The following is a 24010-nucleotide window of genomic DNA, read 5'->3' on the forward strand; positions in this document are numbered from 1 at the left end:
TGCTTTATTTGGTACACACAGAGAAGGAAAATTTAGACTATCTTATAAAAACATTTCAGAAACGTCAATGCAGATGACCCAGGAAACACTATTTACTGGTAGCTCATACGGTAAAGAATCAGCCTGCAATGCCGGAGATCTGGGCTCGATCTCTGGGTCAGGAAGATTGCCTGGAGAAGGAAATGGCAACCACTCCAGCATTCTTGCCTGGAGAATTCCATGGACAGAGGAGTCTGGCAGGCTACAGTCCCTGGGGTCACAAAGAGTTGGACACAACTGAGCAACTAACACACACACAAGGTAAATTATAAAGACAATGATGGGATTGCTACTTATAAAATAAAAACATATATCCACGATGCTTGATGATTAAAATAAGAATGAAACATATTTATTTATCATAGACCTTCATATAATATTTCAGTTTTTGTATCTAAAAATAGAGGGTAATTAAATTCAAAATACAAGATGAATTTTAAAATATTAAACATGTACACCCATGGCTGATTCATGTCAATGTATGGCAAAACCAATACAATATTGTAAAGTAATTAGCCTCCAATAAAAATAAATTTATATTAAAAATTTAAAAAAATAAAACAAAAAAAATATTAAACTTAAGGATCAAACTAACTCACATAACTGATGGCCAAACTAACTCACATAACTGATGGCAGGAAAAGAAAGATGATCTTTCTCAGGTTAACAAAAGAATATCCAGCAAGGGAGGATTGAGAGTAGAAAGAAATATGTGAGAGAGATTGAGAGCTACATACTTCCAGCTGCAAAATAAATGAGTCATTGCTATGAAATGTACAGTGTAGGGAACACAGTCAATAACTATGGAGACAAATCAAAATTAGCCTTATCACAGGGATCACTTTGAAATGTATATACTGGGAGTTTGGGATTAGCAGATTCAATTATATATAAGATGAATAAACAAGAAGGTTCTACTGTATAGCACAGGAAACTATGTTCAATATCCTGTAATAAACCATAATGGAAAATAATACATATAAATGTATAACTGAGTCACTATGCTGTACAGTAGAAATTAAACACATTGTAAATCAATACATTGTGAAAGTTATAAAAATCCCTGCACAAGAAAATAAATATATAGAAATAATCACTATGCTGTGTAATAGGAAGTAACAGAGTGCTGTAGGTCAATATTACTTCAAAAACAAAGAAACTCTTAACAAAAGAAATCAGATTTATGGTTACCAGGGGTAGGGGGTTGGGGGAAGGGGAACTGGATGAAGGAAGTCAAAAGGTACAAACTCACAAGATAAGTAAGTACCAGGGATGCAATGTAGAATATGATATCAGTTCAGTTCAGTCGCTCAGTCGTGTCCGACTCTTTGCGACCCCATGAATCACAGCACGCCAGGCCTCCCTGTCCATCACCAACTCCTGGAGTTCACTCAAACTCACATCCATTGAGTCGGTGATTCCATCCAGCCATCTCATTCTCTGTTGTCCCCTTCTCCTCCCGCCCCCAATCCCTCCCAGCATCAGACTCTTTTCCAGTGAGTCAACTCGTCACATGAGGTGGCCAAAGTATTGGAGTTTCAGCTTTAGCATCAGTCCTTCCAATGAACACCCAGGACTGATCCCCTTTAGTATGAACTGGTTAGACCTCCTTGCAGTCCAGTTAGCACTATTTTATGCTATACATGAAAGTTAAGAGAATTAAGCCTAAGAATTCTCATCACAAGGAAATTTTTTGGTTTCTTTAATTCTGTATCTATACGAGATGATGGCATGTTGACTAAACCTATTATGATTATCATTTCATAATGCAGATAGGTCAAATCATTAGGCTGTGTGCCTTAATCTTACATAGTGCCTTGGGTCAATTACATCTCAAAGATGGTAAAGAACCCACTTGCCAATACAGAGATCCAGGTCCAACCCCTGGGTCAGGAAGATCCCCTGGGAAAGGAAATGGCAACCCACTCTAGTCTTCTTGCCTGGAGAATCCCTTGGACAGAGGAGCCTGGTGGGCTACAGTCCATAGGGTTGCAAAGAGTCAGACATGACTAAAGTGACTTAGCATGCATGCAAAGCTGGAAGAAAAACAGGATTCAAATGAACAGTCATCTGAAGAGGTGTATCTGCGATGACTGGAAGGGTCCCCAGCACAGAAGCTTCTGCCTCTCTGGAGGCAGAGGATGTCACCCTTGTGTTATTAATGTGTTCACCAACCTGGAAGCTTTCTGAACTCCACACTATTACAATTTTTAATGGAGGTTTTATCCCATATGTGTGATCAATTATCAACTCCATTTCCAGTCCCTCTATGGCGGCCAAAATATCCAAGCTTCTAATCTTGGTTTGGTCTCTCTAGTGACCAGCCCCCATTCAGGAGCCCACCAAGAACTTCATTAGAAGAAAAGATATTCCTATTACCCAGTAAATTCCAAGGAATTTAGTGTCAGATGCTCCTATCACTCAGGAAATTACAAAGGTCCTATGAGCTCTGTGTCAGGAACTGAGGTCAAAGAACAAAGGATGCTGCTACTATCCCTATTTACAAGGATTTTAGGAGCTATGTGCCAAGAGTCAGGGCAGAGACAAATATAAACGTGTTTCTTATGTTACAAAAGAAGGTACAGCAGATCGAAGAGAAAAATTATTTTCCAATTTAAAAAAATAAAAACGAAACATACTATCTTGTCTAGTTTTCTTAAAGAAAGCTGGGCTACTGGGTTTATTATCTGTGTGTAAATGTTACACAGGCCAGTTTTTTTCTTCAAAATGTAATCACTCTTATCGAATCAATTAAAATTATTATGAGAGCAAGTTGTATAGTCTACCACTCAGCTCAAAATTAAAGTCACCTTGAACACAGATACTTGGCATAACAGTCTGCTTGCGGTGCACTTTTTTATATAAAGATAATAGTTTCAACACAGAGGATTTAAACTAGGAAAGTCAAAATTCAAGATGCCCAATATCCTTTCTTCCAAAGTAAGGAAAGAAAGCGTAAAATTTTAAAGGTGAAAAATGTAATACTAAAAACTATATCCACTGCTAACACTCAAAGAATTAGATTAAAATTCTACCTTTCAAAATACTAAAGCAGTTATCGTTTGTTGATCATCTTCAATGAAAACTTAAACGATAATGCTCTGTAGAAATGAGCCTAAGTTCTGTAACTCCTGCATAAATTCAAAAGCAATTTAGGTGTAAAATTAAGCAAATATATAAAATGACAATTGGGGCTGGGATCATGGGCTGGCAGCCTGTGCAGCCGTGTTGTACTCCATGCTGATAAGGACTCAAGCTTGGATTCATGCTCTGCTGTCACTCTAAATTCTTAATTTTTGAACAAGGAGCCTGCATTTCCTTCTGTATTGACCCCAAAAATTAGGTAGCTGATCCTGATCACAATAATTTGGGGAAAATGTCCAATAGCTATAAGGTTGAAATGAGAATCCAAATGAAACTGGGTAAGTCCAAGAAATAAATTTTTTTTTAAAAAAGCATGAAATTTAAATTAGATGCACTGGGACACAGTGACATACTGGTAGAGCAAAATGAATATCAAATGAATGACTTTCAAATATGATTATAATTGGAAGAGTCCAAAAACTAGTCTCTTAGTTGTCTCAGGATATAATTTAACACATCCTGGAGATACTGGAAACATTAACTGAAAATAATGGAACTCAAAGTCCGTCTTCTATTGACTGTCCATATGACTGCATGAATATGGTTGAGAATAATATGATTATTTTGCTGGAAATTATGGGAGAAAATTATATAACTGAATGTTTCCATTGAAAACTGTTTTATTGACTACTACTGAGTCTACTTGGTGAAGGAAATGGCAACTAAACCATAACAAACCATCTTTGGGATTTCTCAGATGGCTCAACGGTAAAGAATCCACCTGCCAAGGAGGAGATGCGGGTTTGATCCCTGGGTCAGAAAGATCCCTGGAGAAGGGAATGGCAACCCACGGCAGTATTCTTGCCTGAAAAACCCATGGACAGAGGAGCCTGGCGGGCTACAGTCCATGGGTTCACAAAGAATCAGACAGGACTAAGCAACTAAGCAACAACAACTGAGTCTACCGTACCTTTCACTAACATTTCTGTTTATTTTGAATTTATCTCTACAACACAAGCGATATTCTAAATGCTTTCCACTATCACTGCCTCAAAGGTACTGACCCTCTATTCTTTCACTCCAATTTTTTCATGCCACCAACCCAAGACATCCTAAAAAAGAGTTAACTCACTTTCAGGTACAGAGTCTTTCATGAGTAAAATTTCTCAGCCTCTCTAATCTTCACCTGAAATTATCTTTAAATTATCTCATTTCTTTTTTTTTTGTCCAAAGTTCTTCCTTCCATTTTCGCTTACATCTCCTCTCCTGTAAGACCTTTTTCTTACACGGGAAATACATACCTCTATTGAATCTTTCCTCAGATGACAAACAAGCTTAAACCTTCACTGTCCTGACAGTCAATAAGGGGTAAAATTAGTTCTCTCCTATTACTGAAGATACTGGCCTTCGCTCTCTTTTTCTGTCATCAAACATCATTTTTTTTCACTTTCAGAAACATGCTAATTCTTTGTTTCCTGCTTTATTGAGATATATTTGACACACAACATGGTGTAAGTTTAAGTTGTATGAGATGCTGATTTGACACATTTATAAATTGCAAAATCATTACCATCCTTGTATTAGTTACCGTCTCCATTCCATCACACGATTACCATTTCTTCTTACCAAACATGAAGGATAACTTATCTTTATGGCCTTTACTTTTACCGTTGCCTGTTTTTTCTTTTACATCAGTTTAATCTCACAGTTGCCCCTCTAGCAACTGAACAAGACAACTAAAATTAATAAGTGAAGGAGTAAATGGAAGTTGTACAAACAGATCCAGCAGGTAGAGACTACTTATGTAAGTACTGCTGCTGCTAAGTCACTTCAGTCGTGTCTGACTCTGTGCGACCCCATAGACGGCAGCCCACCAGGCTCCCCCGCCCCTGGGATTCTCCAGGCAAGAACACTGGAGTGGGTTGCCATTTCCTTCTCCAATGTGTGAAAGTAAAAAGTGAAAGTGAAGTCGCTCAGGTTCTGCTATTCATGTACAGACAATTTAGGGAGAAGAGAAGCAAAAATTATTTTATGTATTTTTATATGCCAAAGAGGAAGTTGAATATTAAAACTTGACAGAATCTAAGTTCCCTAATTCTGTATCACTTTAAAGAAAATTCAGAAGTTTATAACATTTTACTCTGTACCTACAGTAACTTTATCTAGTTTTCATTAAAATTAGACATATCAAAAATCTTAGTACATAAAAGTAATCTGATCAGTAATTTAATATACAGATGAATTCTCATTGGACTAATATTTCTGCTAAAAATTATTCTTATACTTAAGCAGTAAAACAAGTGAAGAGACAGCATGTAAAAAAACTTGCTTTCTGTAATCACTTGGAATATAAGGTTAATATCATCTCTGTATGATGAAAGCTTAGGTATAGACAGAGGCCAAGACATATTTTTTTTACTTAAGGACACACCAATTGTAAAGAGGTCTAAAAAAGAATCTAGTTCAAAAGAAAAAATATGAGTGCCTTATATACCTCTTATTGCCTGTCAGATCACATTTAGATCTGCTAAGACTACCTTTCATATCTGCTGGAAAGAGAATGTGAAGACAGACAAAAGCACAAGATTACTTTAAGTTTCTGGCCTGAAAAATATAAAGAATGAGTTGATATTAACAGGAATGGAGAAATTGTTGGGTAGGTCTGATAAGAGCTTGAATCTGAGTATGTTAAGTTTTAGCTGCCCACTAAATATCCATACGGATACATAACAGAAGGGTGGATATACAGTTCCAGTATTTAGGGCAGAGGTATGTACTACAGATAACATTTTGAGAATCATTAGCATGTAAAGGATATTCAAAACCACAATGCTGCAGAAAGTATCAAAAGGAATGAGTGAAGAAAGAAAAAGCATGAAGCTTAAGAAATGTTTCCTTTAAACTGGGTCTAGTTTTGAGAAACTTGTTTCAGAATTCTCTTATATGTTTATGAGTCAGATTGGCAGGAGCCTTAGCTTCTAGTGCCTTCCCTGGGGGCTCAGGCGGTAAAAGCATCTGCCTACAATGTGGGAGACCCGGGTTTGAGACCTGGGTCGGGAAGATCCCCTGGAGAAGGCAATGGCACCCCACTCCAGTACTCTTGCCTAGGAAATCCCATGGACGGAGGAGCCTGGTAGGCTACAGTCCATGGGGTCGCAAAGAGTCGGACATGACTGAGCAACTTCACTTTCACTTTAGCTTCTAGTACCATTTGTGTCAATTTTTAAAATTGAAGTATAGCTGATTCACATTATATTAGCTTCAAGTATACAACACAGTGACTAAATATTTTTATAGATTATATTGTATTTAAAGTTATTATAAAATAATGGCTATATTTTTCTGTGCTCTACTATATAGTGCTTATTTTATACATAGTGGCTTATATCTCTTAAACCTATACCCTTAAATCACCCTTTCCCCTTCCCTCTCCTCACTGGTAAACACTAGTTTTCTCCCTATACCTATGAGTCTGTTTCTATGGTGTGATATAAATTTGTTCATTTCTGTTTTAGATTCCACATATGAGTAATAACATAGAGTATTAGTTTTTCTATGCCCTAGGTATTTCACTAAGTATAATACTCTTAAGTCCATCCACATGGGTGTAAATGGCAGAATTCCATTCATTTTTCTGGATGAGTAATATTCCTTTGTGTGTGTGTGTGTGCCACATCATTTGTATCCATTCATCTGTTGATGGACATTCAGGTTGCTTCCAAACCTTGGTTACTGTAAAAAATGCTAATGATGACTGGGGTGCATGTATCTTTTCAAGTTTATATCCTTTTGGTTTTTATCAGATGTAGAACCAGTATTGGAACTGCCAGATCATATGGTAGTTTTATTTTGTTTTTTGTTTTCTTTTTAGGAACCTCATACGCTTTACACAGTGACTATATCAATTTACAAACCCATCTACAGTGTACTGTTGTTGTTTAGTTGCTAAGTCATGTCCGACACTTGTGATCCCATGGACTGTAGCCCACCAGCCTCCTCTGCCCATGGGCTTTTCCAGGCAAGAATACTGGAGTGGGAAGCCATTTCCTCCTCAACGGATCTTACCAACTCAGGGATCAAATCCACTTCTGCTGCGCTGGCAGGCAGATTCCTTACCACTGAGCCACCAGGGAAGCCCCTCCAGTGTACTAGGGTCCCCTTTTCTCCACATCCTCAACAACGTTTATTATTTGTATACTTTTTGATGTCAGCAATTTTGACAGGACTGAGACAATATTTCACTGTGCTTTTGATTTGCATTTCTCTGATGATTAACAATTGAGCATTTTATTCATGTGCCTCTTGGCCATCTGTACATCTTTCTTTCTTGTACCACTTTTGTCAGAAAAATTTTCTTGTCTTCTATTTTTCAGCCTGTCTTATTCGGCTTGGGCTTCTATAACAAAATACCATAGATTAGGTAGTTCAAATGGCATACATTTATTTCTCACTGTTCCAGAGGCGGAGAAGTCCACATTGGAGGTATAGGCAGATTCAGTGTCTGGTGTGGGCCCTCTTTCTGGCTTACACATGGCCTCCTTCTTGCCGTGTGCTCAGAAAGAGAGAATCATCTCTTTCATGTCTCTTCTTATCAGGGCATCTCAGATCTTCCTTTTGGAACTTCTTTGCTTTAGCAAGGCTCTGCTGAGGTAAAATCTCAATTTCTGTTTCTCTGAAAATGTCTAATTTGCCCTTGCCATTGTGGTTGGTTCAGAATTCTGGGATGAGAGCAATGCTTTCTTCTCAATACCTTGAAAATATTTTTTTTCAATTTTTTTCTGATTCTTTTGTTGTAGCTAAAAAGTCCAATGCCAGTCTAAGTTTCATTCCTTCAAAGATGATTTGTCTCTCCTCTCTGCTTGCTAATGTGAATTTGTCTTTGGAATTCTACAGTTTCACTGTGAAATGTCCAAGAGTGCATTTCTATTTATTTACATTGCCTGTTATATACTGTGGTTCCTGGTTAAGTAGCTTAGCCCTGGAAATTATTTTTCACTGCATGTATGCATGCCAAGTCACTTTAATCATGTCTGACTCTTTGTGACCCTATGGACGGTAGCCTGCCAGGCTCCTCTGTCCATGGGATTTTCCAGGCAAGAACACTGGAGTAGTTTGCCATGTCCTTCTCCAGGGGATCTTTCCGACCAAGGGATCGAACGCGTGTCTCTTACCTCTCCTGCATTGGCAGGTGGGTTCTTCACCATGAGTGCCCCCAGGGAAGCTCTATTCTTCAGGATCCTTCACCTATGCCTCCCAACCCATCTTCTTTATTCTTGTCTTCAGTTGCCCATTAGACAAAAGTTAGACATTCATCACTTTTTCCCGATACATATTTTGCCTTCCTGTTCATACTGTCTACCTCTTTAGGTTTTGATACCATATTCTCTATGTTTCAATTTCCTCATAACTCATTTTTTCCAACTGTTTCACATACATTAAACACAGCCATTATTCTTCTAATTTCAAGAACGATAATTTTAATTTTAGGACTTATATTTTTATCTTTTTCAAAATCTTTCATATCAATTTTTAGTGTCTTATTTCTTCATTCAATTCTATCATTTGTTTATTTAATATTTCACCTACTTATTTTATACTAATCATTTGGCACTTCTAATACCTGAAATTGTATAGGAGGTGGCCTAAATTCACTTTGTGTTGTGTTGTGATTACTTTGCTTCATGGTGACTTGTTTTCTTCTGCTTGGAGCTCATCGTGAGCTCAAATTTCACAAAATTTCATATGTGAGACTACTAAGGCACATTTCTTTCTAAGAATTTTCATCTGCCTCTCACTAGTGTGAGGGTCGCAAAGAGTCGGACATGACTAAGAGACTGAACTGAGTGCAAGGGTGCTGCCAACCTGCAGCTCAGTCAGTTCACTCCCTCAGTTGTGTCTGACTCTTTGTGACCCCATGGACTGCAGCACACCAGGTTTCCCTGTCCATCACCAACTCCTGGAGATTGCTCAAACTCATGTCCATTGAGTCGGTGATGCCGTTCAACTATCTCATTCTCTGTCATCCCCTTCTCCTCCCACCTTCAATCTTTCCCAGCATCAGGGTCTTTTCAAATGAGTCAATTCTTCATATCAGGTGGCCAAAGTATTGGAGCTTCAGCTTTAGTCCTTCTGATGAATATTCAGTAGATTTCCTTTAGGAGAGATTGGTTTAATCTCCTTGCAGTCAAAGAGACTTTCAAGAGTCTTCAACATCACAGTTCAAAAGCATCAATTCTTCTGCGCTCAGCTTTCTTTACAGTCTAACTCTCACATCTATACAGGACTACTGGAAAAACAATAGCTTTGACTAGACAGACCTTTGTTGTCAAAGTAATGTCTCTGTTTTTTAATGTGATGTCAATGCTTGTCATAGCTTTCCTTCCAAGGAGCAAGTGTCTTTTAATTTCATGACTGCAGTCACAATCTGCAGTGATTATGGAGCCCAAGCAAATAAAGTCTGTCACTGCTTCCATTGTTTCCCATCTATTTGCCATGAAGTGATGGGACTGGATGCCAAGATCTTAGTTTTTTGAATGTGGACTTTTAGTCCAGCTTTTTCACTCTCCTCTTTCACTTTCATCAAGAGGCTCTTTAGTTCTTCTTTGCTTCTGCCATAAAGGTGTCATCTGCATATCTGAGGTTATTGATATTTCTCCTGGCAATCTTTACTCCAGCTTGTGCTTCATCCAGCCCAGCATTTCACATGATGTACTCTGCATATAAGTTAAATAAGCAGGGTGACAATGTATAGCCTGGACGTACTGCTTTCCCAATTTGGAAGCAGTCCATTGTTCCATGTCCGGTTCTAACTGTTGCATACAGATTTCTCAGGAGATGGGTAAGATGGTCTGGTATTCCCATCACTTGAAGAATTTTCCACAGTTTGCTATGTTCCACATAGTCAAAGGCTTTCGGGTAGTCAATAAAGCAGAAATAGATGTTTTTCTGGAATTCTCTTGCTTTTTCTATGATCCAACTGATGTTGGCAATTTGACCTCTGATACCTCTGCCTTTTCTAAATCCAGCTTGAACACTGGAAGTTCTCAGTTCATGTACTATTGAAGCCTAGCTTGGAGAATTTTGATCATTACTTTGCTAGCATTTGAGATGAATGCAATTGTGCAGTAGTTTGAACATTCTTTGGCGTTGCGTTTCTTTGGGACTGGAATGAAAACTGACCTTTTCCAGTCCTGTGGCCAGTGCTGAGTTTTCCAAATTTGCTGGCATACTGAGTGCAGCACTTTAACGGCATCATCTTTCAGGATTTGAAATAGCTCAGCTGGAATTCTATCACTTCCACTAGCTTTGTTCATAGTGATGTTTTCTAAGGCCCACTTGACTTCGCACTCCAGAACATCTGGCTCTAGGTGAGTGAGCATAGCATCATGGTTATCTGAGTCATCAAGATCATTTTTGTATAGTTCTTCTGTGTATTCTTGCCACCTCTTCTTAATATTTTCTGCTTCTGTTAGGTCCAAACCTGCAGCAACTTTAACTAAATCTCTTGCCTGGAGATATGTTGAATGTTACTGGTAATAAACATTCAAATAAGTGATCTTCACAAGAACAGGAATATGGTTACACATTTTCAGATGAGACGATTTATAATTATTCTTACAATTAATTTTATACTTAGAGTGGGGGTAGAAACAGTCATATTTTTATATTGGGATCTTTTGCAGACAGAATGCCACTATCCCTCATTTTACTGAAGATATAACCTTAGTTTTACATAGAATCTCTGTTCACCTCCCCCCCCATTTGCTTGAGCCTGAGGCTCTGATTTCTACTGTATCAAATGGCTTAACTTGACCAAAATCTGGGTGTCTAGTTTTAGCTCTCAGCACTGAGGCAATGCAAGGGTCAGTGCTCAAAGTTGTACTACTAGGACTAGTTTCATCTGATTTTCTTATTTTTTCATCCTGGCCTTTAAAGGTTTACTTATACTTCCCAGCAAGAGAGAAAACATTTAAAAGTATAGTTACTGGAAATTTCCCAGCATCTTGATGTTTTGCACAGGGCATTTTAGAAAACTGAATCTATCTCATCCTTGGGAATGGAAGTCAGTCTTTTCTCAATGCATGTGGAGTTAATCAAATCTACCTCATAAAATTAATGTGGGGATTAAGTTTAATACCATTCATAACTACAAGGACTGACACAAACATGCCCTCAAAAAATGATGACTTTTACTATTTATATTATTATACATTGATATTTTCTAAGAAGTAAACATATTGACAAAATCATAAAGCACATTCTTTTATTAGACAAATGGCTTTCCAATAATAATTTTGACCTCATGACTAATATAGAGTCACTTACTCCCCTGGGTCACTTTATAGTTTTCCTTCAATCAATATTTGTCTATTCTTCTCTATTTCTGCTAAGGAAGATGTGACACTGAGTGACCAATTCAAAGTCATAATTACCAGAGCAATTAATGAAACCCTCAGGCTGCCTATCTTCAGCATTACTACTAAAGCACAAACAACCAATTCAGATTTTGCTTCTTGTCTTTTAGTGTCTGCTATTTAATGATAGGTGAAAAAACTTATAGATGACTTGAGAAGATTAGAAATGGAGATGTTAACAATATATAAGAAAGATGAAATAATAACTAATCAATAAAACTTGTGAAGGCTTTGGACTTCTGAAATGTTTGCTTTTAATATTTAATACTCTAAAATATTTTTAAATTAATCATCCCTAATATTTTTAAACTCATACTGTAAGATTTACTAATAAATTAGGAAACCGGTTATTTGCAATATTTACTTCTCACCAAGCAGCTTTTATTTTTAATACAAGGAAAAGGTCATTGAGATTGAAGGTAGTATGGTCAACTGGTCATGTGTCCAGGCTCCAAGAGTAGAGAGTTGGGTCAAAGCATAATAGTGTTGTAGTCTTTGATACCCTTTCCATTTCTATAAAATGTGAATGGAGAAGACTTTATAACATAGGTTGTTGAGATAACATGTGAGAAAATGCATGTCAGACACTTGGAGCAGTGCCTGAGCCTTTGTAACAATTATACTACTACTGCTATTATCATATAATACCTTTTGTTATATTGATAACACATCTTCTGTAACTTGGTTACTCTGTAATAAGTGGGAAAAATTGGATTACTTGGTACCATTTTTGGAACTGTCTCTTGGTTTGCTAACCATTTCTTAAATCATTACTGTGAGTAGAAAATATAGTGCCATATGATTATGAAGAGTGAAAGATGCCTTTTCAAGGAATGGAGATAATTTATTACTTATTTGAATGCAAAGTCACACTCTGAAATTAGGAATAGGATCTAGCATATCTCTTTTAAATATTCATAGGCAATAAAAACTCTGGCTGTTTGATTGATTTAACAGGCAACTGAATATTACCTTTGCTCTGCATAATTGCAGTTCTACGAAACATTAGGTAGGCAATAAAAAAAACCACCACAGAACTCTGACATAGGCATTTTAATTGAGAAGAAAATGGGCTAAGGCTCATCCTCAAATGAAAGAGCTCTTTGTTTATTAACAGAAAAAAAAAAAAACCTGCCTTTCTTTAGTCAAAAAAAAAAAAAAGAGGAAAATTACGGCTTTTAAAGATTCAGAGAATACTCCCTAATACCACACACAAAAATTAACTCAAAATGGATTAAAGACCTGAATGTAAGGCCAAACACTATAAAATGCTTCAAGAAAAAATAGGTAAACACTTTGACATAAATTGCTGCAGAATCTTTTTGAGCTATCCCTAGAGTAATGAGAATAAAATAAATATTAACAAATGAAACCTAATTAAATTTAAAAGCTATGGTACATCAAGGGAAACCATAAACAAGACAAAAAGAAAACCCTCAGAATGGTAGAAAACATTCGAAAATGAAACAAATGATAAAAGTTTGATCTCTAAAACATATAGACATCTCATGAAGCTCAAAATCAGAAAACAAACTATGCAATCAAAAAATGGGCAGGAGACCTAAATAGACATTTCTCCAAAGAAGACATACAAATGGCTGACAAACACATGAGACACCCCGGTTTTAACTTGTGTATCCTCTTAACTCTGATCATTTCTTCTTTTTTCTTTGTAAACACTGTTTCCTCAGCTGAAAATTTGATGTGGGATGTAACCTCAAAATTCTGCTTTTTTGTTTGTTTGTTTTTAATCTTGGCTTATCTGGGGTGATCTCCTGAACTCTATAGTTTTAATCAGTGTGTAGCCTGAAAAATTCCCCATCTTTATAACTTGTTTGAATCACTCTCTTTAACTTCAGTACTGTGCATCTCTCTTTTACAGGATTAGGGAAAATCCCCACCTGGGTACTCCATAAGTACTGCAACAGATTTTGTTGCTGTTCTGCCACATAACACGCTAACCTCAGATCTCTGAGTTCACTGGAAGCTTTGGTGACCAGTATGTGCACACACTGCTAGTTTCCCACCTTAAACTCCTGCATTTCTCAATTTTATGGCTCTAGGCAGCCCAAAAGTACTGGGATTTTATGCATCCAACCCTCCAACACAAAGGGAGGAAAATGGGTGAATAAATGTTCCAGTTTCCATTAGCCCCGTGGACAATTCTAAGTGTGCTCTGTGACACTGGAGTGCTACATGATTTCTTTAAAGCTCCCAGTGGGACTGAGCCCAGTAACTCACAGTGGAAACTCACTCATAAAAGCATCCTATATCAGCCTTCTAAACTTTCATTCTCCATTCTCCCCATGTGCTCATTTGCCTTTCTTGGTCTCACCTCCCAAATAAACTACCAGCACCTAAGGTCTCAACTCAGGGTTTGCTTCTTGTTAATATCAAACCAAAGCATGCATACTTGGCTCAATGGGGGCAAAAGAATGACATATGATCTTTCACTTTCAAACTAGTTTTTTTCCCTTACTTTCTCAAAGTTGCTTCTAAAAAACACCAGATAATCCATCACCTAAATCAGAAGAAACCTAGATACTTTCCTGGATTTTGCATTTTCTTTCTACCTGTCACCATCGGCCTTGCCTTCAACTGAGCTAAAACATCACTTCTTACTTGGTCTCTCTGCCTACAGTCTCTATCTCTCAACCTCCACTCCACTCTCGAAGTAACGTAATATGAGGATGGCACCTCTCTTCTCCTTCCCTCTCGTATATTAAACCCTTCAGTGGTTTCCTCAGGGCATGGTTAAGTGCGTGGTTGTAGACCAGACTTTTTGGGAAACATAGATCTCCCTGAGCAATTTCACTGATGCCTGCTTGTTCAGGCTCACCTTCAGCCACACCCCCATTTGCATTGTATGTTCTAGTACAACCAAATATTTCCAATTTTACGTATGTGCTGGTGGCCACCTGTCTGTAAGTGCCCTCCTACAACTGCCTATTTGGCTGTCTCCTACTCTAATTAGAAAATGTAGTTTACAACCAATCTTCTCTAGGAAAGCTACCCCAAATACCTTTCAATGCTGACCCACATATATCTGCGTCCCTTTCTATGTCCTCTGCTGCTGCTGCTGCTGCTGAGTCACTTCAGTCGTGTCCGACTCTGTGTGACCCCATAGACGGAAGCCCACCAGGCTCCCCTGTCCCTGGGATTCTCCAGGCAAGAACACTGGAGTGGGTTGCCATTTCCTTCTCCAATGTGTGAAAGTGAAAAGTGAAAGTGAAGTCGCTCAGTCATGTCCGACCCTCAGCGACCCCACGGACTGCAGCCTACCAGCCTCCTCCATCCATGGGATTTTCTAGGCAATAGTACTGGAGTGGCTTGCCATTGCCTTCTCTAATCCTCTGTAATCACTTTTAATGCAACATTTTGCATCCTATAAGGATATTCTTTCGGAGAAGGCAATGGCAAGCCACTCCAGTACTATTGCCTAGAAAATCCCATGGATGGAGGAGGCTGGTAGGCTGCAGTCCGTGGGGTCGCTGAGGGTCGGACATGACTGAGCGACTTCACTTTCACTTTTCACTTTCACACATTGGAGAAGGAAATGGCAACCCACTCCAGTGTTCTTGCCTGGAGAATCCCAGGGACAGGGGAGCCTGGTGGGCTTCCGTCTATGGGGTCACACAGAGTCGGACACGACTGAAGTGACTTAGCAAGGATATTCTTTTGTTTTTATATCTTAGAACACACTAAAAAATCAATACACTTTTGATTAATCAATGTCTATAAGTAGTGAAACAGAGGAACTTTCTCTTATTATCAAACCTTCATACAGTGTCTCACATATTATCAATACACTTAGCAATTGGATATGAAACTAAACCTCATTATGAGGTGTTTTTTCCTTCTTGACAAATAATCCATTCCTGGTTTAGGAGAGTGTATGCAAAACATTGTTTGATTCAAAGAAGTACATTATTATTTTTTTCAATTTTGATTTGGAAAAACTCATACCATGTGCATTAATTTTAAATATGAAAAGCCTTCTGTTATATACAAATAAAAACTCATATTATTTGGGAAGAATAAACAATATCCAGTATCTTGGGTACTAATAAAATAACCTGTATTATTAACAAATTACATGTGGACATAACAAACACGTGTGCACATGTTTGAAGAGCAAGAGAGAAAGAGATGGGTGATGATGCCTACACATATTGGTTAATCTTGCAGAGGGTAAAAGAACTGTGGTCAGATAAGATCTGATTTTGAACACTAGATTAACTATTTATTCGTTTGAAGATCTGAGCATGTTACTTTACTTGGTCTCTTTCAGGATTCCTATTAAAATCCATAGTTTATAAAATCCAAGTTTATAAATTTATGTAAGATAAATTGATATAACACACGTAACTATTTCAGTCATGTCTAGCACTTAAAAGTTTCTACAACCTGCAAGCTGAACTAATATTTAAAGTATTCCTCATTTTGCCTGAGGCATAAAGGTATTTGCGAGACATTTATGCAAATTAATTTAGAGATTTTTTTCACTTCGCCCACCATACCTCTTCATGTAGTTCTCTCCAACGAGAATTAAATGTCTCGAGTTCTTCATTGATCAGTTCATCCATGACTCCGCCATCTGTTAGGGTCTGTGCCAATATGCGAATCTGATTCGGGTTATCCTCTGAATGTTGCATTAAATTTTCAAGTGACTGAAATAAATTTGCAATAATTACTACATCTTTTTCTAAATCCACTGAATTAATCCAAAATGCTCAGTATCTTCTGATTTACATGTAATTAAGTTATAAGCAACCTAAACCAATATTCAACTGGGATAACAAACCTGAAAGACCACTGTTACTTTAAAACTATGATGCTGCTCCATGAGACTTTTCACGGGCTTGGGGCAGTACTACGGAATGGGGTACATAAGAAGTGATTCATGTCCACCTTCTTCTCTGAAACTCTACTCTAAAACCTGGAGGATAAGACACTCAATTTCCCAACTTCTCTCACAGTTAGTGATGGCCAAGTGACATGATTCTGACAATGCAGACATTCAAGAGAAGAGTTTCCCTTCCCACACTAAAAAATATCACAGTATCTTTTGAAGCAATCCCTTTACCCGTCACACTTTTTCACATACGTGGCTTAGAGTTAAAGTAGCCATCTTTGGACTGGGAGGCAATAACAAGGATGAGGTGCTTCTATCTGTTGATTTAGTATGATAAGTGCATGAGCACATCCTTTGTTCTGGCCGTGATTAATTTACTAATGTGTAAGTTTGCAATTTTGTCTCATTTTTTTTGGAAGATGCTTCACAATGAATGTTTGGTCATTGAACATCTCTGAATAAGACAGGGACAAAGTCTGTTTATAGTCTGTTTGAGACCTGGGCCTGTCTCATTGTTCTTTGATACCTCAAAGTTTTACAATTCTTTTGAGAAAATGAAACTGGATATAATCATGCCCAGGTTTATGCTGCAATGTACAGGATTCCAATTCTATTCAGTCAAAAACATTTTAGATTTTCTTAACATTTTGATTAATTTATGTACCTTGTTTTAGAGGGTTTACAAAGGGGTTGCACTACAAATGTCTCTATACACAGTATGTATTAATAGACTAAAACTATATATTCATTACATATAAAGGATTATCCAAAAGCACAATAAAATGGATAGGACATGAATGACTGTCAGAAATTCACATAAGTCAAAGTCTATACATGCAAACTCCTTTAAATTTTACTTCTTAAAGCTCTCCAAAGGAAAATCTGAGAATGTACTAAAATTCTATATGTAACTAAAAGGTATGAACATTTTAACGATATATTTCCAATAACAAAGCATGCCTATTTCATACCTTGAAACATTCTGAAAGTTATAAATTTATGATTTTTAAATAATATAAAAATATGCTCCAATTCAGTGATGGTAGCTGTTAAATTAGAAATAATGTTTTACATTATCATTCTATTTAGCTCTATTCCAATGGAGCAATATTGTGCATTCAAACTGTATCTGCAGGTCTGAGTAGATTTAAATAGGTAAAACAAAATGTCAACATAGAACTTAGTGATATAGCAAAAGGCAAATGTCCTTTGTAAGAGGTTATTTAAATCCTCTTTAAAACCTTTAGAGTGGAAGGTTCATAGTGGAATCAAAGGTTTCATCCCAAGTGCTAGGGCTGGGGAAGGCATAGCAACTCTAATCTTTGTGTGGTTTTCTTTGAGTTTACTTCCTATTTGGTTCTTGATATCTTTCAATAATGCATATCAATTATCATAATTATATTAATTCACTACTTACATTGAGCACCTCGGAGATTTCCTCAGCTCCACCAGGAATATTTTCAGTAGTCTTAAGTTTCAATTCTACTTCATTTAGCCACTTATTTGCCTTTTCCAAGTATGACAATAACTCATGCCAACATGCCCAAACTTCCTGTGAAAGAAACAAATATCATGGATGAAATATTTTGATAGCAAAGTGAAGGTGTGACTCTGGTATTTCCATTTTTAAAACTTCTAAAAATAAAACATATTTTACACCTTTCATCTCTCTTTTGCAGTAGATCATTGAAAATGCAGCTAGTCATTTTGAGCATCTAATACATTTGTAATTACAAATCATTAAGGAAAAATTTTATTACATGAATAAATTCAAGATTCAGTGATTTACTTTTTTAAATAAAAAAATCATCAACATTACAGACTGGGAAATACAAAAATAGGAGCATGCATAAAATTGCACATATAAACCTAACATCACAACACATCAGCTACTAACACTTTTCTCTGACCTCCTCTAAATTTTGTCATATATAAACACCTAGATAGTTAAAAGTACAGATTTAACTATAGTGTCTTTTTTTAACATTATATGTTATAATTTTTTCCATATTACTAAGAAGATACAGTCTAAATAAAAATGCAATGTTTTACTTAAGTGGCTATAGTTTGGTTTCCTTAAAAATCAGCACTTACTGTAAAGGTAGACTACTTTTAGTTTTGTTTGCTATTATATATACGTGGTGACCATCATCATGAATGGTCCATCACGACCACCCCTATTTCAAATTATTTCCTAATGGTATATTAGTAGAAATATGAATGCAATCCATCTCAAGGATATGAGTATTTTTAAAAGACTCTTGATATACAGTAAAAAAATTAATATTCAAAAAGAGTCATATATGAAAAAGCAAAATTTTAAGACTGCTACCAGAAAATATATATTTTGACCTTGTGATGGGGAAGTTTATCTGTGACATTTTTTTGAAAAGTTGACCATGAGAAATAGATAAACTTAATAACATTAGAATTAAAACTTTCTATTCATCAAGACACAAGGAAAACATTGAAAAACAGTCTCGACTTGAAGAAAACAACTGCAAAATTAGTAATATATAAGTAAGAATACAAAAGGAACACCAAGTCAGTTAAAAGATGAACAAATAACCTAATATAAATATGAAATAAAATCCTAAACCAGTATTTGAAAGAAAAAGATACATGTGTATGATAAATATTTACAAATATGTTCAGACTCATTAGTAACCAGGAGACTGTATATATCAGTATTACAACGAAATATTTACTATTTTGATTAACACAAATGCTTAATTTGACCATTTAAATTGTGAGAGAATATTAACACAAATTTGGATGTATTGCTGGTGGGTGTGTATAGTAGAATGGCCATTTTGGAAAACAATTTTTCATTCCCCATAAGGTAAATATTCATATACGTAGCAACTCAACAACTTCACTTTTTGATACATATATTCAGAGAAACCGGTTTGCATGGAAAACAAAGACAGTTACAAGAACACCCACTTCAGTACTTTTTGCAATAAACAAAATTTAAAAATAAGGAAAAGAGCCTTAATGCCCAGTGACAAAAGAATGTACACATATAACGTATCATACTTATACAGAGAATATAGAAGTGAAAATGAAAACTTCAAGGAGAACCTTATGGATGAGGCCTAGACACAAAATGTTGGGCAAAAAGAGTAAGCCCTAGTAAACAATATATTACAGGTTACCTCTTTCTACAACCCTCAAAACAAGCAAATTTGAGTAGTATATTGTTGAGGCATCCACATGTGTATGATAAAACTCTTTTAAAGCAGATAAATAATAAAGACCATTTTCTGGATTAAGGTTATATCTGCTGGTAAAAAGTAGGAAGGTGCATTAGAGAAAAAGAGTATTTTAACAATCATTTTCCATTAGCCTTGATATTGTAAATACTGGGCAAATGTATAAATCTACCACCACAATCACTACCACCTGCCCTGCTACCCCTTTGCCATCACCAAAAATAAAGCATAGGAAAAACATTTTATCCTAAGAGAAACTAAAAGTTCTATCAGAGTTCCCATATTTTCACTTTTTCTCACAGCCCTTGCAAATGATGGAGAACACTGTCTCTCTGAAACTGATGAAAAGGATCAGTCTAACCTGCTTTGTCAGCCTACCAATTCTTGCCTGGTCATTCATGTACAGTTTATCACGGAAAAGTGAAATTAAGTATTTTGCTTTAAAAAGTGATAGAAATCTTAAATCTGGGTCACTTCCAGCTCCTGCTGTACTATAGGCTGTCTTCCTTTTGGGCAAATATCCCAGTGGGAAAATATAAATATCCCCTTAAATACCCAAGTGTACTTTAGAGCTTTGAAGATAAGGAGATGCGACCAGTAATGTGTCTTATTAATTTTGTTGCAGATTGAGGTAATGAACTACCTTGCTGATTTAAACATCAGAATAGATGGCCTCTTGTGTCCTGAATGCATCTGAAGGACACAGCTGGAGAAGCTGAATGTACTGACTTTACAGGTCACCTCTGCAAAATAAAATATAGTCTTGCAGCCTGAATTGGAGCTAAAAGCCACTTAGAATAATTGTTAAGCTTAAAAGTTTGGAACTTAACATTACTTTGAAATCACCAAATTCAAAGTGGCTTTGAAGAAAGTACAAGAGAAAAAAGAGACTTCCATTAAAAATGGTAAATGGAGCTGATTTGGTAATCCCTTCCCACAACCTGCTTCGGTCATATTAAAATGATGCGTGTGTGCTAACTTGCTTCACTTGTGTCCGACTCTGGGAGCCCATGGACTGTAGCCCACCAAGCTCCTCTAGAAACAGTATTTAAAATGTATTTCAAATTCACAGCTGATTTATAAAAGAAGTATGAAAAACCCTCAGGTAGTATAAACAGTAAAGATTGGGAACTAAGCTTAACAAAAATACTGCCATGTCAGAACATAAGAGCTGGGGTATTCAAAACAAATTTGCTATAGGAAAAGAGGTACTGGTCTCATGCATCCCAGGGAGATGAAAAGCATAAAGCTGGGTGTCACCTATCCTAGAAACAAGAACTAAAAAATCCACATCCATTGGAGTGTAAGAAATTATCAAGAAAGCTGAGAATCCTTTGGATTTTGATTGGAAAATAAATATTCACACATAAGAAAGTGAAACCCAAGTTTATCACACATGAGGATAGAACATAACATCTCTCAGACTATGGTAGAGACAAACAGAAGACTCTTAAGGATTCTCCAATAGCCTAGCACAGAAGGGACTTCCAGTAAACTACAATTCCTACTATAGATGAGCTCACAAACACAAAGTACAAATCACATGATAAAACTCACAATTTTAGAGGGAGTTAATAGTTGCAACAAATAGTAGAATCCATCCATTGTGATAAGAGATAATAGATTAATTCAAAGAATTTTATATTTAATAAGTTTAGCTTAGTGATAAAATTTGTCAGTAGGATCTACTTCTCTTGAGACTAACAACCAGAATTCATACTTAAGAACATTCCGTGTTCACAAAACTTGTGCTAGATGTTTCTACAAGCTCTCATTAGAGAGAGAGAGGGCTAATGGACAGGAACTGTGGGAACAAAAAAAGAGGTGAATTTGAAAAGTTAGGCAATTCTTTTTTGCCATTTTATGAGGATGTTTAGAGGAAACTCATCTTTACAAGATATAAAAGAGCACTGTTCTTCAAGTGTGTGTGAATATTCAGAAGGGAATGGCTGACATGTATGCCCTATTGAACTGCTAGTATGGACAAAAAGGAATCAAAGACAACTCTTTCACATTCCTCATTCCTAAGAGTTATGCAATATAGGACCTGCCAGTACCCACAGGCTGGTTTGGAAGGTTGGGCTTCCCTGGTGGCTCAGAGGTTAAAGCGTCTGCCCCCAATGCGGGAGACCCGGGTTCGATCCCTGGGTCGGGAAGATCCCCTGGAGAAGGAAACGGTAACCCACTCCAGTATTCTTGCCTGGAGAATCCCACGGACGGAGAAGCCTGGTAGGCTACAGTCCACGGGGTTGCATAGAGTCGGACACGACTGAGCGACGGAACGGAGGTAAGACTCCAGGATATCACAAAAGCCTGAGTTAAAAGGGTTTAACTTTCACTGTGTTATAAGGCTACTGGCAAGAGTCAGCCTGAAATTCCTGTTGAAGTTTCCAAGGTTATCATGTATGCTCAGGAAATACTGTTTCAGGTTCAAAGTTCAAATGAACAAGGCCAACTGGGATCTCCATCAGAAAATAAGACTATAGAGAACAAGCCAGATCAGTAGTGATACCCTATAGAGTCTGGTGAAAACAGACACATCACCACAGATGTGTGTGAGTGTTAACAAAATGTTAATAGAAATTGCACCCAGCCAAGAAAAGAACATCAATAAAGGAAGGTTTTTCCTTCCTTATCCTCCCATATACCAAAATTAGAAGATTATTATCCAGAAATTGAGATAAAGGAACTGTAAGCTCATTTTTTTTTCTCACTCCCACCTGTGTATAAATTACTGAACCCACAAGATTAAATTGGTGGAAGATTTTAATAAAGTATGAGATGAAAATTTATCAGACTAAATTTTAATAACTAAAAGTAAATGAAAACAGATGGTATCAGGCTGAAATGCTGTTTAAAAAGCCAACTATAGGTCTAAATGGAGTTTAACCTGGTTGGTTTTAGTTATTTGATAAACAAAACTGTTTCATGCTTATTACTCATTAAGCTGAGATTTCTCAACAAAATATATTGCTTAAATCATTTCAAGGAAAAAACAGAGATAATTACACAAAAGCTGAAGATGGTAGAAAAGAAGAGAAAGATTTGCAAAACGAGTAAGTAAAACCTTGAGAAATGGAAAATATGGCCCTTGGAAAAAAATACACACACACACAGATAGATATGTATACAGATAGAGATGAAAATATTTATATATCAAAGATTAAGTTATGCCCTAGGCAGTTGAGAGAATTTGAGAACTGGAAGTCAGATTTTAGAAAATTACACAGAACCCAAGAAATAATAATAGAAATAGAGAAAATATTAAAGAGAAATCAAGAATCAGAATATAGGATGGGGAGATTCTTCATAGATCTAATAAAGATTCTCCTAGGAAGGAATGGAGAGATTGGGAGAAAGAAAATATCTCTCCAAAACTTTTGGAAACCACCAAAAGGAGAAATAATCTTTCTGTTCTTATTAATATGCCAGGTGACAAAGTATAAATGAAAGCAAATTATACATAGAAAAATAGACTAAAACTGCAAAGCATCAAAGACAAAGAGAAAATGAAAACATACCAAAGAAAACTGAAAAGAAATAATGATTTGGCAGCAGATTTCTTGACAGCAAGACATTTCAGAAGAAAATAGAACATTTTTCAGGGTTGTAAAGAAATAACTCCCCGAGCATAATTATATGCTCAGCTAGGCTATTTCTCAACACTTAGGGGGCAAAAAGGTATTTTTAGTCATATAAAATCTGAGAGCACTTGCTAGTCACACTCAATGAAAGAGCAGAAGCAAAAGAAATATATGAAAAAGGAAAAAGTATCACAGAAATTGGTAAAATAGTGGTGGCAAATTTAAATAAATAATAATTTCAACAGCACAGTGGCAATGACACTGATAATTTAGGGGAATAAGATATGAGGTACAACAATAATATGGAAGATGGGAAGTAAATTCAGAGTTAAATGATTCTAGTGGTTCTGCTATATCATTGTTAGAGAGGTGCACAGAAATATTTATTATTGGTGGATACTGTGATCAAGGTATTTAAGATAATAATTAAGGGTCCCATTAAAATAAAATCAATAGTATATGTATTCCAAACTACTGGATAAGGAATAAATACAGGCTAAATAATTTGATAACTTTAATACAAAGAGGAAACTTTAGAAGTGTCATTACAGATGAGAAATTAGAAGATAATTCTTTTAAAAATCTTGAAAACGTTGTTCTTAATACAAAAATAAAATATTTCTTTGGTAAACCTACCCCAAAACAGATTCCTGGAGGAGTAGCATATTTTTAAGTGAACAACTTGAATAATACAAAGCAAAGAACAATGAAGATGTAAGGAAACTAAGAACTTAAGAAAATAATATTAAAATGTTTTATTTGACTACTATCAGAAAGCAACTTCCTAGATATAAAGAGTCTTTCTCTCATATAACCAAA

General features: G+C 36.4%; 1 protein-coding gene across 6 annotated transcripts in view; it reads right to left on the bottom strand.

The window, feature by feature from the left end:
* DMD (dystrophin) overlaps window positions 1-24010 on the bottom strand; it is a 2246075-nt gene that overhangs the window by 1394724 nt on the left and 827341 nt on the right. For all 6 annotated transcript variants that reach the window (XM_055393453.2, XM_055393450.2, XM_055393451.2 and 3 more), the window contains 2 exons: window positions 17810-17944; window positions 16058-16207 (listed from right to left, as the gene is read on the bottom strand). In XM_055393453.2, coding sequence (XP_055249428.2) covers window positions 16058-16207; window positions 17810-17944 — 285 coding nt within the window. The remainder of the gene's footprint in view (window positions 1-16057; window positions 16208-17809; window positions 17945-24010) is intronic.

Source organism: Moschus berezovskii, chromosome X, assembly GCF_049115385.1.
Source record: "Moschus berezovskii isolate FMDL1 chromosome X, NW_MosBer_1.0, whole genome shotgun sequence".
NCBI lineage: Eukaryota > Metazoa > Chordata > Mammalia > Artiodactyla > Moschidae > Moschus > Moschus berezovskii.